This window comes from Drosophila simulans, chromosome 2R (genome assembly GCF_016746395.2).
Source record: "Drosophila simulans strain w501 chromosome 2R, Prin_Dsim_3.1, whole genome shotgun sequence".
Taxonomy (NCBI): Eukaryota; Metazoa; Arthropoda; class Insecta; order Diptera; family Drosophilidae; genus Drosophila; species Drosophila simulans.
In genome coordinates, this window is record NC_052521.2 from 10,884,155 (window position 1) to 10,898,049 (window position 13,895).

Here is a 13,895-nt window from a genome sequence, read left to right on the forward strand (position 1 = left end):
AACGAAGAGGGCCTGTCAGATATTGTCTGCGCTTTGGTGGATCTAGTTAGTATAGCCTTAGGTCAAACGGAGGAACACACTTTCTACTGTCTTTACAAAATTGTTAGGCACTTCGTGATCTAAAAAAGCTACCCAGACGTGCGCAAGGGCGGACCAACCAGGAAACCACACACCGTGTATCTCGAAGATGGCATCCACACGCATGATCAGTGCTTTTACGCGCAATCCAAGATTATATCAACAGCTCACAGCACCCTGGAAATCGTACAATCTGTTTGGAACACCACTTTTTAACCACAGACTTCAGCCAGCGGATTCTCAAATCTGGAGGGGACTAGCAGACAAGTGTGACAACAAGACTGTTATCAAGGGCGTGGTGGTGGGCGTCTACTCCAAGGAGGGCGAGGGCAAGGATGTCAAGATGACGTCCAGCGGCGAGAAGTTCGACGACCGAACTCAGGGCAAGGTCTCCGAGCTGCTGCGCGAAACTGGACTCAAGGGGGAACTGGGCAAGGGTAAGGTCTTCATGAACGTGGATGCCGAATTCCGGGCAGTGGCTGTGGTGGGTTTGGGCCAAGAAGGTGCCGGATTCAATGACCTGGAGAATATCGACGAGGGCATGGAGAATGCCCGCGTGGCCGCTGGCGTCGGTGCTCGGGCATTGCAACTGCAGGGTTGCACGGAAGTCTTTGTGGACTCCATGGAATATCCGGAGCAGGCGGCAGAGGGCAGTGCCCTGGCCATCTGGCGTTACAACAGCAACAAGCGCAAGCAGGATCGCACTCATGTACCCAAACTGGATCTGTACGACTCCCCGGATGTGGATGCCTGGACGAGGGGTCTCTTCAAGGCCGAATCTCAGAACTTGGCTCGAAGATTAAGCGATTCGCCGGCTAACCAAATGACCCCCACCATATTCGCCCAGTCGGCGGTGGATGCCTTGTGTCCGTGCGGCGTTTCCGTGGAGGTGCGATCCATGGATTGGATAGAAATGAATCACCTCAATTCGTTTCTAATGATTGCCAAGGGCAGCTGCGAGCCACCGGTTGTCCTGGAGGTCAGCTACTGCGGCACAGCGCCAGAGGATCGGCCCATTCTGCTGTTGGGCAAGGGCTTGACCTACAACAGTGGCGGATTGTGTCTGCGGCCAAAGGATTGCCTGCATATGTACCGCGGCTGCATGGCCGGAGCAGCCGTTTGTGTGGCCGCCATTCGAGCTGCAGCGGCGCTCTCCCTGCCTGTCAACATCACGGCCGTACTGCCGCTCTGCGAGAATATGCCATCGGGAATGGCTGTGAAACCGGGTGATGTGGTCACCCTGCTGAATGGCAAGACGATGGGAATTGTGGATGTGAGCAAAGCTGGAACGGTGGTATTGGCGGATCCCCTGCTCTTTGCCCAGACCACGTACAAGCCTCGTCTGGTGGTGGACTTGGCCACCGTGGGCTACGGCGTCTGTGCTGGCCTCGGAGAATCGGCTGCCGGATTGTTCACCAATTCCAATTTCATAGCCAAGCAGTTCGAGAAGGCAGGCGGCCTCACTGGAGATCGTCTATGGAGGCTGCCCTTGTGGCGCTACTTCAAGCAGCTGGTGACCCCGAACCTCACCTTCGACATCAGCAATAGGGGCATTGGTCCCGCCTCCAGTTGCATCGCTGCCGCCGTGCTGCACGAAATGGTTCCTTGCGCGGATTGGGCCCACATTGATATCCGGAATGTGGGCATGCTGACGCGCCACAATCCGCTGCCGTATCTGCTCAAGGATCGAATGACCGGCCGACCCACCCGCACCATCGTACAGTTCCTGTACCAGATGGCCTGTCCGGATAGCAAGTAGTCTCCGGCTCTGGATCGTCCGCACCTGTGGCGCTAGTTTACCACGTTGCTCGTTCTATTTTACTTTTGTTACGTGTCCGTTTTTGGTGTTTGTTCTTTCCATGTCCAAATTTTTGGTTTAGTGTTCCGTGAGCAGCTGGGTTACGACACATTGAAGACAGTTTTACGGACAATGGACCAGGTCAGTTTTTAATGGTGGAAGCAGTTCGACTGGCTTCTATGGATCGTCTCCCAGCTGCACAGAATTAAATGATTTATAAGTGCAACATTAAGGGTTACTTTACTTTATTTAATAATTTTATATATTGTAAAATCCCGTTATCGATGAGGGTCCGTCCGTTTGCCTGTCCGTCCGTATAAACGGACACTGATCATCACAATTGGTGGATTCAACTATAATTAACATGGGCTTAGCATTAATTATTTAAGTTTTTTTTACACATCACATCAAATGCTACTTACTTCAGTTAATTGAGCGAGAATGCGAAATGGGAGCGCAGGGAAAGTGTTTTATATAAACTTGACAGCTCCAGAACTTCCAGCTCTTTGGCCCACTACATGGCCCACTCCAAACTTGCTTTTGGCCCTTTTCTTGTTGTTGCAGCTCTGTTACGAGGGCGGCTTATTAGCCTAATTGCGTGAAGTTGGCTTTAATGAGTCGAAAAAGGGGCCAAGCCCGGCCCACAAAAGGCCACAAAGTAAAAGGCGCCTCCTGTTGTTGCTGCCGCTGTCCTGTTGTGGCTTTGAATTTATGGCACGGCTTTAATGGGTTAACTGGGTTAACGCTCATCCCTCAGCTCATCAACTATCAGCCCCCACCCCTCACCACTCCATGGCTCCAATTTTTGACAATTAAGCCGACTCCTCCAGGATTTGGGAGGAGATAAGGGAGGATGCTACTTGAAGGAACCCCTTGGCAGCTAAAAATGCGAAGAGCGCGAATATCTTAATACGGCGACATTTTGCACAAGTCATTAGGCCAAAGTGATAATTTTTGAACCATTTTAGCACTTTTCTATTTTGGCAATACACTGCAATAGGGTCGTAGAAAATATTTGCAGGAGGCATATAATTAGTTGTTAATAAGAAATAATTGTTAATGAACATTACATATAGGTGCTTGTTACTAGAAAAGTAAAAGTAAAAAAAGAATTAAATATATCTGTTAAAATATATTCAGTACAATAACTTTATAAAATCCATGTTTGCTTAAGCTGGTGCTCACTAAATGGCAAGATGATGCTCCAATTACCTAAGAAAATCTTCAACATAAATGGAATTCTTTGAAAAGCCATCAACTTTTCCACCTCAGAATAGGGAATCTACGCCATCGACTTTTCTTTAAGCGCTTAACATTTGCCCTCCACACTTAATGCCTGCTAACTGATAACTCGGGACTTCCCCTTTTTCGCTGGAGTGCAGCCAAATGAATTTTGCTAATGAGCAATCAGGCTTGAAAATATGCAAGTCAACGGAGGGGCACTTTAAAGAGTCTCCCCCAACCATTAACCCTCGAAATCCAACGTTAATCATTTACAGCACCAGTAGCCGCAACACCAGCAACAAAAAGCGCCGAATTATGATTATTTAAAGGCATAGCGTGGAAATTAGCGTTGGGCATTTCCAGATTCGGTTTCGGATATTCGGCCAGTTGCCAAGGCAGCGGTGGGTCTGGACTCAGATTCAGATACAGATAGAGATACGGTTACGGATTCAGGTTTGGGTTCGGGGTAGGGTCCTCCTCCGTCGGCCTGGTTTGGCTGCAGCCCAAAGGGCAGCGGAGAAGGGATGGCAAAAAATAGATGAAAATGAAATCCTTTTTTTGGCGCCCGCCGTTTCGGTGGTGTCCTCGCCTAGAAAGAATTGCAATTGTGATAAAATTCAGCGTAACTAATGCCGACCACAGCAAAATGCGATAAATCGCTGGTTGGGTTCATGTTTGTACCCTTTTTTTTTTAGCGCGAAAGGAGTCCATGCGTTGTATGAATTCTTAAAAACAATTTTTTTTAATTTCTTTAGAATTTCGTTTAGAAAGCAATGAAATTTAATAATACATAAAGTTAATACATAAGTAAACTCAAAACATAACTTAAAAAAAATGTAAAGATTCGAGTTAATTTTTTATAAATAATTAGGCAGTAAATTTAATAACACATAACGTAGCAACTTAAGCTTCAACTTGAAATTGATTTAAAGAAAGATTCGAGTTTATTTTTTATAAATAATTAGGCAGTAAATTTAATAACACATAACGTAGCAACATAAACTTTAAATTCAAACTTGAAATTGGCTTAAAGAAAGATTCGAGTTAATTGCTTATAAGTGATTTTTCTGTTACACATCGGGCACTTCTTAAAATCCTCGATGGCCTTCTGAATGCAGTCGATACAAAAGACGTGGCCACATGGTGTGGCAGCTGGTTGGCGTCGACGCACATTCTCCATGCAAATGGGACACTTGTAGGGAGTGTCCTCCAGATCTCCGAGATCACGGCGTAGGCGCTTCGCTGACTGCTTCTCTGGACTGCACAGGTTGATGATCTCGGTGGGAACATTGAGGCGGCATCCTCGACAGGGACACTGTTTCTCCGAGGACATTTTGTAGTGACTATGCGGACTGCTGGGTATGAAATGTTTCTGAGCTATGGAACTGTGTTTTGAACTGACATAAAACGCAACGCCTACAAATCTATACATACATATTTTTTTATTTAAGCATTTAGTTTATTGCTCAAATTGCTCTTTGTAAATAAATTAGGTGTTAAAAATTGTTTAAATCGATACCGATTGGATTATGTTGTCCAAGAAGGCTAGCCAAATCGATAAATAAAAAAATAATAAAAAAAAATATTTAACATAGCGATGAAAAGAACAAAGGTAAAACCAAGTCTAGTTCAACTAAATAATTTCGTTTAATAAAAAAAAAAATATTTGACATCGCGATAAAAAGAACAAAGTTAAAACCAAGTCTAGTTCAGTTAAATAATTTCGTTTAATAATAAAAAAAAAAAAATAAAATAAAAAAAATTATTTAACAGCGCGATGAAAAGAAAAAAGGTAAAACCAAGTCTAGTTCAGGGCATTCCCTCTTCTGTCCAATGAATTAACCCGATTTTCGTCTATATATTCCTTGGGTATCACACCATCCGCTCGATTTAAGAGGTTATGGGGTTTGGGATGGCTGTTGCCTTTTGCGGTCCAAACTTTTGTCGACTTTGTGCGGCTTTCCATTCCCTCAATTCTTCGCTTCGCTTCCGTACCTTTTAGCATTTTACTTTCTCTTCTTTCATTTGCGGGTGTCTCTGTACATTTTTCTAGCATTGCCTTTTGCTTTGTTGCCTTTGGTGGGGCGACGTAGATTTAGTTTCACGGCAAATGATAATTTTCACTTGAGCGAGCACGTGGAAATGGGCGCTGAGGAGTGGGGGAGGGGGCGTGGCAGCGTTTGGGTATCTGCTATAAATTGCCAATTAACGGCAGGTCCTGCGCTGCGGTGCTTTTCATTTGCATTTCGATTCGCTGCCACATAGTATAAATAACCAAAGAAATGTCATGTGCCACGCTGCGTATACTTGATATTTCGATGCGCCTTTCGCTGCTAGCGAACTCTTTCTGCACAGCATAACCCCCTTTTTGGTGACCCCCCCGCGACCTGACAGGCTTCACTTGACCGTGCGGCGTTGAATTGAAATGCATTCGATCTGGGCAACAATCGAACCCCACCCCCTCATCCCGAATACCCCGCAAAATCCATCGCTTTTTCTGGTCAAGCACAGTGCTAAATTCGGTGCGGTTTTTGCGGTTTCCTTGGCTCGTTCTTGCCCAGTTGTTTTTGTCCCTCAAAACACTCACAATAAATACACGGCCGGTTCATTTGCAAATTGCAATCGCAGCTGCAGCAAAAAATTGCCAATGAATAATTGAGCGCGTGCGGTGAATATGAATGAGTGCGCGCACGGAAAATAATCTAAATTGTTGAATGCCATCTTGAAGTTGGTTCGAATGTTTCACAAAATATGGCATAACTAGATTTTATGAACTAGAAAGTGTTCAAACATACTGTTTCTTATGATTCACGCGCAATTACTAAAAAAACACTTCATGAAAATATTTCTATTGCCACACTTAAGCCAAGATTTCAATTAATTTTAAGCAAAAGCCGCAAATAATCCCCAGCTTTTTGGCCATTTATTAGAGGATTACGCCCTGATAAATCAAATCATAAACCTATCAATTTCCCCAAATCCCCCTATCGCCGCACATCAATCAGTCATTACCCCTTTCGGCGCTTATCACATTTCGGTTATCATTAGTTTTATTTTTGCCATTGCTTGTTAAACAACCAATAAAACGGACAAATAAATTATTGGCCATCTAACCTCCCGTCGAAACTGTGCATTGGCCACTGTTGGCTGCCTTCGTATCTATCGGTACATAAAACTGTCTGGGCAAAATGCTAAACAAATAGCCAACAACAACTTGGACACTGCATAAACATGGCAAAATATTGGGACTCCTAGGAGTCGGGGTCTGAATCCTGCTGCCACCAGCAGCACCACCACCCAATAAACGGCAACTGCACAAATTATGTTTATTTATTTATTTTTAACACTGCTCCTCCTCTTCAGTCGGCTGGAAGATAAGCCCTGGATGGCTGGCAATCGGTTGATTCGCCTAATGCATACTATATACATACATGCATAAATCCAAAATATTAGCCATCGAGAGGACAGTGCGTTTCATAGCTGTCAGTGCTTCAAATTCTACTGCAAATATTCCATAATTATAAACATAATCAAACTCATTAAAGTTGCTCGTTTATTTAATTATTACTAATTTATTTATTATTTATTATAACTACAAAAAAATCACTGAAGATCTTTGCAAGGATGCCGCACACCTTATTAGATTATTTTGGCTGCTCGTTATAAATATATCTGCAAAATTAAAGTGCAAGATTTAAAATAAATATTTCCATTGCATTTTTGTCATTTTTGTTGCTGGTGCAAATTGTGTTATTTTGACATGCTCATAATCAGTTTTGCTTCTCAAAGGAATAATTAAAGGCTTTTTACTATTTCTTTGAAAGTAAAAATAGCTTCTGGAACAGGATTTTAAACGAACTTATTTCAATAAATATTGTCAAAAGAGGCGTTGGAAAAAACAAATTCCGAATTTCGAGTGTTAATATACAAACGCATAAAGGCATAATTTACAAATGGCTGTTGAAGTTTCTGCACTTTTTTATTTTGGTCGTTTTATGTATTGCATTGCAAATCGACAGTCGCGTTCAAATTTATAGGGTTCAAAGAAAATTACAAGGATAAATAGAATTTCAAAGAAAATATCAATAATAATATCAAGATATTTTAATTTTTTATTTTTATGAAACAACTAAGGTACAACCTCATTAAATATATGATATCACCTTTTGCTATAACTACAACTATAACTATTATTTTGGCCTAGCCTGTGAGTTGAGCTGAAAAATTTAAATAAATAAATATTCGAATATCTTGTGCAATTCGGGAGATGAAACCAGTTCCGACCCACCCGTTCCACATCGCCAATCTGGCGCTGGCATTCGCATCCCAATTGAGCCGCACTGCGTGCTCTGGCCACAATGGAAGGCATTAAAATTAGTTTATTTGAGCCCGATGGTGCCACTGGGAGGCATTCCCAATCGGAACAGCCTTCCACCCACTCCAGTAGTTCGGTTGCCATTACGCATACGCCCCGATGGTCGTTCGCTGCATTTCTCATACGCAGTGTGTCCCATCAGCAGTTGTGTTTCTGGTTTTCCGTTTATCGCCTGCATTGTTTACCAACTCCCGCCCCTTTCCCCCAATGTCTGGCCATTTGTTATTTATTTAAAGTAATTATTGAGGGAAATTTAATTGTAATACAACTTGATAGGATTTGCCAAACCTTATCTTTCAAGAGGATTATGGAATGCAAACTGCACGCACTTCATACTTTCAAAGTAACTGGGCTTAAAAAGCAAAAAAAGTAGCTTATAGTAAGTCCCATCAGAATGAATTCCCGGTAAAATTTGTGGCTTGATTTATGTGCAGTATTTTCATTTATTTATTTAACAAAATTCCTATGCTGAAATGCATTTTGCACAACGGACGTCATTGTCATCATCAACCATTGCCATTGATTAATGGGCGAGCTAATAAATTATGGCAGTTTATTTGGAGGGGCGTTAAAAAACAGCGGCAGTAAAAAATCCAAAAATACATGGCCTACAAAAGAGTGCACACATAAATTGCGCAAAAACTTGTCAAAATCAAAAGAGCGGAAATGTCACATTACATAAAGGCGAAATCGTGTGTATTTGCAGTTCAAACTATGCGATATTTATTTAGCCATTGATAAAGGCCGAGCAAACAAAGAGCCGAGCCCAGCACGGCGCTCTGCGACTTCGAGCAGCCATTACAGGGTATCAAGCCCACGCGGGAGGTGCAGACACATGCCTCCACAACCATACCAGTTGGATGGGTCTGTCGATAGCATCCGTTGGTGCTGTTTACATTGGCGCACATGTACGTGATGTTTTGTACTGAAAGATTTCGTATATTATTCGCCTGGATTTGATGCGACTTTATTGTGGGAAAAGGGGTGTGGACTTACTTCCGCCCTTGAATATGTACGAGTATTTCACACATGAACGACCCGGCGACATTTGGCACAGATAGTTGTCGCGATCCTCGGTGTTATTCTGCCACAGAGCCTTCACATCCGGCACTGTATCGTCGGCTAATTAAAGGGTATATTCAGAAAGGGTATTAGAAGTTACATACGTTCTGCCAAGGCGTCATACTTACGTGTCAAAACCAATGGTTCTGCGCAGGGTATTTCATTGAAGTCACCCACTCTGGACTCACAGCTTTCCGACTGAATGTTCGAGTGATTCGCGTAGGCACCCAGCCAGGTGAAGTGAAAGCACTGAGGAACTGCAATTACAGGAGGGGATTGGGAAGATGAAATGCTAGTATGCCCGTATATATGATCAGTCCAAGGAAAGCAATTCACTTTCGGCCAGCAGTTGACAAGCGAACAGGAGCAGCGGCAGCAGCAATCTATGAAATTTCAGTGGCATTGCCGATAAGATATAAGATTGTTTTGGGCGAATATATTTTCGAGAGGAGCGTTCGTTGTTGCCACTGGAAGAGACAAACTGATAATGCCGCGATTGCAACCAAAACGACGCATCGATGAAATGAGATAGCGTCTTATCAAGGTTTTTTCCTATAAGTATTTGTCATTTACTTTGACAAGGTGTTCTTGTAATAACTTCAACAGAAAGAGTAAATCTAAAGGAGTTTTCCAATGAGTAAGGATATTTTTCACATACTATAATTAAGTTTTACATTTTAGTTCCTTGTGAATGATATTTTGGATGGGCTAACTTAAAGTTCTTCAGTTTTTATAGTCCACACACTTATAATTATCACGATTTTTAGCACTTCCGAGTGGTTTGATTGCTATCAGCGATCGATAAGCAGTCTTATCTCGATTCTCCCGCCTTCCCTCGCTGGACAAAGAAAGTGTCATAAATTGTATATAACTTTGTATTCCTTTGACAGACGAAAACGAGGCGGGATGACGAATTTATGCAAATGGCATTTAATTAAATTCGAACAATTGAAGGCGGGTCGGTCGTCGGGGAAAAGTGAAACAATTAAATGGGAGCAGTTGGTAAAAATTTTAACTAAACTCTGCAAATTGTATTTGTTGTTAATTGTTCAACTGTCTACTTGCCGCCCCTGCTGACATTTTGCGAAAAGTCCAGCCCACACAGCCTTTGCTCTCGCAAAATGAGTTTGAAAACAAATAAAAATGTCAAACGAATGAATAAAAGTTGTCTAATTTAATTTGTTTAGCAGGAGCAACGGCAGGAGTGGTAGTAGTAGTAGTAGTAGTACAGCCATTGGACACTGGGTCGCAAAAGTACTCGCACACTCACGTAGTTGCCAAACATTTGCGCAAATTGAATAAGCACGCAAATTTGTGTGCGGCATTTCGGTTGGCGGAGAGGGGTGAGGGGGAACGAACTCTTGGCTCGCTCCTTGCACTATTTTTTAAATTTAATTTTTAATTGCTCAAAACAATTAAAATTTATTTGCAATTTTGTTTTTACGTGTTGCTCTCGCATTTGTTTGCTCAACTTTTTCGGCTAAGCAAACCCAGCTGCCATCGCAATACGTGTCCGCAAACTTTTGCCGCCACTGTAAATTGGAAAATAAAGCCGGAAGCTACTAATATACGTATATAAATACTATATATGTGTTTAACTATCCATTCGGCGGTGGCTTTAATTTTGCACTTGAGGCACTTGCCAGCGCTACGCATCCATCAAATCAAAGGCGAAACCTTTGAACTTTTCCAGTCAATTCACCGTTAACCGTTACATGATAAGCGCATTTCCCAGCGTTTCCCTTCACCTATTTCCCCATTTTCCCATTTCCCCACTCCACCACCTCGATGCCCAGACCATTGTCTTCCATGATGGATGACGTGTGTCATTGGCCCGGGGGCTCGTATCAATCACCAGACGGAAATTAGCGTTAGTCGTACATTTTCAGGCCAAAGAATCCTCAGACATGCGGAAAAAATGCCACGTCAAAAGCGCAACTATTCTGCGAAGGATTATGGCTGGAAAACTTTGATTTATTCCAAAGGGTTTCTCAAAGAAACTAATAGTAACTTAAAAGCAGCTGGTTGATATACATGTCTTAAGAGTTAGAGAGTTAAGAATGGAGTTAGGAATTGTTTTGTTTGGAAAGTCTTAAGGAATCTTTTAAAAATTGAATTAAAAGAAAATGTTAAAATAAATGAAGAAATAAATTCTTAGCTTATGAAAGTAATTTCTTATTTGGTTTTGCCATGGCTTATATATTTAACTTGAACTTTCTGCCAATTTCTGCCATCTGATAGTTTTCCTTGCGGCTCACCAAGCATTCCAACACACTCATTAATTATGCAAATGTTTTGATTTGGCCATGTTTCAGGCTTAGGCACTTCGGAACAGCAAAAATTATGTTGCCAAAATGCAAATGTTGCGCAGGATGGTTAAGTTCAACGGGGCGGGGTCGCAATCACAAAGAGTGCCATGTGATTAGCAGAAGCCATTTCAGCAGCCCTTCGTCGAATGGCCCAAAGTTGTTAACAAAACTGAGCAAACACATACTCCTGCCCCATTTTCTTGGAAATAATATTGTGTGCCCAGCTTTAGCGAAAGCAAATGTCACTTGGGTCTTATGGCGGCCTGCATAAAATTTGCATGCGATTAAAATTGATAAATTGCCAAGGAGGGGATGTGTGAATGGGAATGGTTCGCTCGAATGGTCCATACAAACACACCCATGCCACCCGACAATGGGATTCAATTAAAAGCTACACTCAGAGAAAATACTCTTCCAATTGCTTATTATTAAGTTTTTTATTAACTATATACTTGCATGTTTTCATATCGAAAATGGGCCTGAGCATATATTACATATAGTACATTATTTTATTACTTTTATATATTATTATATTATATTTTTTTTATTATATTATTATTTATATTATTATATTTCCTTCCAAGAGTTATAAATATATAATAATATATATAATATCATACCATATCTAAATGAAAACTTAAGATCTCCATAATTAAACTTATTTTACTTTAAGATAACCTTTTTCGCTAAATTCTATTTGGTACTACCGACCCATTAAAGTATTTTTGTTGATATATTTTCAGTTTGTTAGAGGCTCCTGCCTGACATCCTGTGACCACCTGGTTGCGCCAAACCCATGAACATCACCTACAAGTGTAAGTAAGAGGCTAATATGTCTGTAGATTTAATAAGGCGTGTTGTCGCTGGAGCTCCATTTCCCCACGGCATCCATGCCGGTTATTCCCGATGAGTTGCTAAACCGATTTGCCAAATTACAAGGTGCACCTGCCCCCTTTTGGGGCATCATCGCATCTTTTGTCCGGCGCACACAAGTCGGCGCCCTCTCAACTCCGCGACCCCTTGACCCGCTGACCCCCCTCTAATTACGCCCGCGAGGCGCCGGCGAGTCCGAATCATTATGTCACCTGTGCGAAGAATGCCGCACGTAATCCGGAAACTGCACGACGGACACGGCGAGCAGCTCATTGTGCGGAAATCGCATTTGGGGCAGATAGCACCGCCTAACTAACGACCAGCCAACTAATACGATTAGTGTCATAAGGCGGCATGTCACCGAGCGGAGGAGCTCGTACACTGAGCGAAAATAGTAGGTCAAGCATATTTCGAGAACAAGAATTGTTCTCTATTGGCTGGAGATATTATTTGGCTCATAATTTTGATGATATAATGGTTCCTGAAAATAGTTTTCTTAGCAACTAGTGAATTTAATATTAGTTTGTTATAGAAATTTCTTTCAGTGCTTCTAATTTGGTGCGTCTTGTTATTACTTCGTAGCTGATTGCTTCTTTTTAATGGTATCCACGATTGTCTTCAGCTCGTAGTACGAGTAGCGATAATAGCTGTAGTACTCGGGATTCTTGTACGTTTGCTTTTTTCCTGCCTTGGGTCCAATTTGCTCCTTTTCATCCACAATTCTGTAGGTGGATGGGTGTATGAAATCGGGGGTAGTGAAGGCCGTTGTGTTCAAAGTTTGGGGCGTACATCCTTCGGGGTGATCGCGTACATTTCGCGGACTGGCGCCCAAACGCTTGAGGGTATTGGCATCCTTTGAGTAACCGTGAGCGATCTTCAAGTGCCAAAACGTTGGGCGCCATAAAAGCGGAATTCTCAAAGGAGAACGCATTGTAGGGCTGTAATTCTATAATTTGGATGGGAAACAGATGCTTTTTTTTGACAAGTTGTCAACTTAATTTGGAGCACTAAGACTTAGTGCTAAGCTGTTTGAAACAATCATTTTTTAAGATAAATCTCTTCACAATACGCACTGCAATATGTCACTAATCCCTTCGAACAACAAATCACTATGCGAAATCCAAATATGTTTAGTTTGTTTAGAGCCAGACAAACTTGGGACACACTTAGCAGCATTAAGCCAAATATGTTTATTTTACCACGCCCCAAAAACTTGAGCCTGTCATAAACATGGAACTGTTCCACTTTAAGCCGGGCATAAACCAGGCACAACTGCCAAAACACAAAGCACACGTTGAATAATTTCGATCATTAAACTTATTCCACTTAAAATCCATTCAGGATTCGAGGGGACCAAATGGCGGAGATAAATGCCCCAACAGCCCCAACGTTAACCCTCGACAATCAGCCCCTCCCAAGCCCCCAAAAAACCCCACAATGGACCTCCGGGCGGCGGTAAAGTTTTTAAAACTAACGTTGAACAACGCCAACGATGGCAATAAAAATCAACAGCAACAACTGTAGAGCCAGCAAAATAAACGCTCAAGTGCTGAAAATTGTCAGGTCCTGGAAAAAAAGAAGGGACTGGGACAGGTGGGTAACACGTAGGTGGTTCACCTGAACGCTTTTTAATACACTCTCAAGCCCACACGCACATAACACGGAGGCGCCCCTGATTGTGGCTTGTAAATTTATAGTTTCACCAAGAAAATCGCGCTGGCAAACTTTTTACTTTTACTGGGTCTCTGCGTGAAAACTCACACTGCCACACACACACACACGCACGTAACTACACCCACACACTGGCAACGGCTCTTAACCCACTCGTTTCAACTTCCTGCGGCACATCCCCATCCCCATCCCATCCTCATCCTCATCCACAATCCCAGTCAGCCAGTTGGCGACATCTAATTGCTTTTGTTTTCGGCCCAGAGTCTGCCATTGCCGCACTACAAGTGGCTTACAAGCGGGTACAGTTGGGTCGCAAAGGTTGCAACCGTGCCCCAAAAGTCCTAGTGCTGCGGAAGCCCTTTCGTTAAGGTAATTTTCCGCCATAATTTCCATTGCTCTGTGTGTGTGTGTGTGTGTGTGTGTGTGCGTGTTTTCAGTGTGTGCGAATGAAATCGTAGAAAGTTTTGGCCAATTTTTCGAGGTTTGGAGTTAAAAGAGCTGTAAA

At 42.5% G+C, this 13,895-nt stretch overlaps 4 protein-coding genes across 4 annotated transcripts; 1 reads left to right on the forward strand and 3 right to left on the reverse strand.

The window, feature by feature from the left end:
• Positions 1-23: 23 nt before the first annotated feature.
• Positions 24-2,102, forward strand: LOC6734347 (cytosol aminopeptidase). Its single transcript, XM_002081332.4, has one exon. The coding sequence runs from the start codon at positions 188-190 to the stop codon at positions 1,835-1,837; it is 1,650 nt and encodes a 549-aa protein (XP_002081368.2). The 5' UTR covers positions 24-187; the 3' UTR covers positions 1,838-2,102.
• A 1,929-nt stretch (positions 2,103-4,031) lies between these two features.
• LOC6734348 (E3 ubiquitin-protein ligase RNF4) lies at positions 4,032-4,501 on the reverse strand. The gene has a single exon (XM_002081333.4). The coding sequence runs from the start codon at positions 4,431-4,433 to the stop codon at positions 4,128-4,130; it is 306 nt and encodes a 101-aa protein (XP_002081369.1). The 5' UTR covers positions 4,434-4,501; the 3' UTR covers positions 4,032-4,127.
• A 3,643-nt stretch (positions 4,502-8,144) lies between these two features.
• LOC6734349 lies at positions 8,145-9,034 on the reverse strand. Its single transcript, XM_016182114.3, has 4 exons — positions 8,874-9,034; positions 8,666-8,794; positions 8,472-8,597; positions 8,145-8,400 (listed from the first exon to the last, which is right to left on the reverse strand). The coding sequence occupies exons 1-4, from the start codon at positions 8,938-8,940 to the stop codon at positions 8,183-8,185; spliced, it is 540 nt and encodes a 179-aa protein (XP_016027425.1). The 5' UTR covers positions 8,941-9,034; the 3' UTR covers positions 8,145-8,182.
• A 3,180-nt stretch (positions 9,035-12,214) lies between these two features.
• LOC6734350 lies at positions 12,215-12,711 on the reverse strand. Its single transcript, XM_002081335.4, has one exon. It carries the CDS (start codon positions 12,648-12,650, stop codon positions 12,291-12,293), a length of 360 nt encoding a protein of 119 aa, XP_002081371.1. The 5' UTR covers positions 12,651-12,711; the 3' UTR covers positions 12,215-12,290.
• Positions 12,712-13,895: the final 1,184 nt, after the last annotated feature.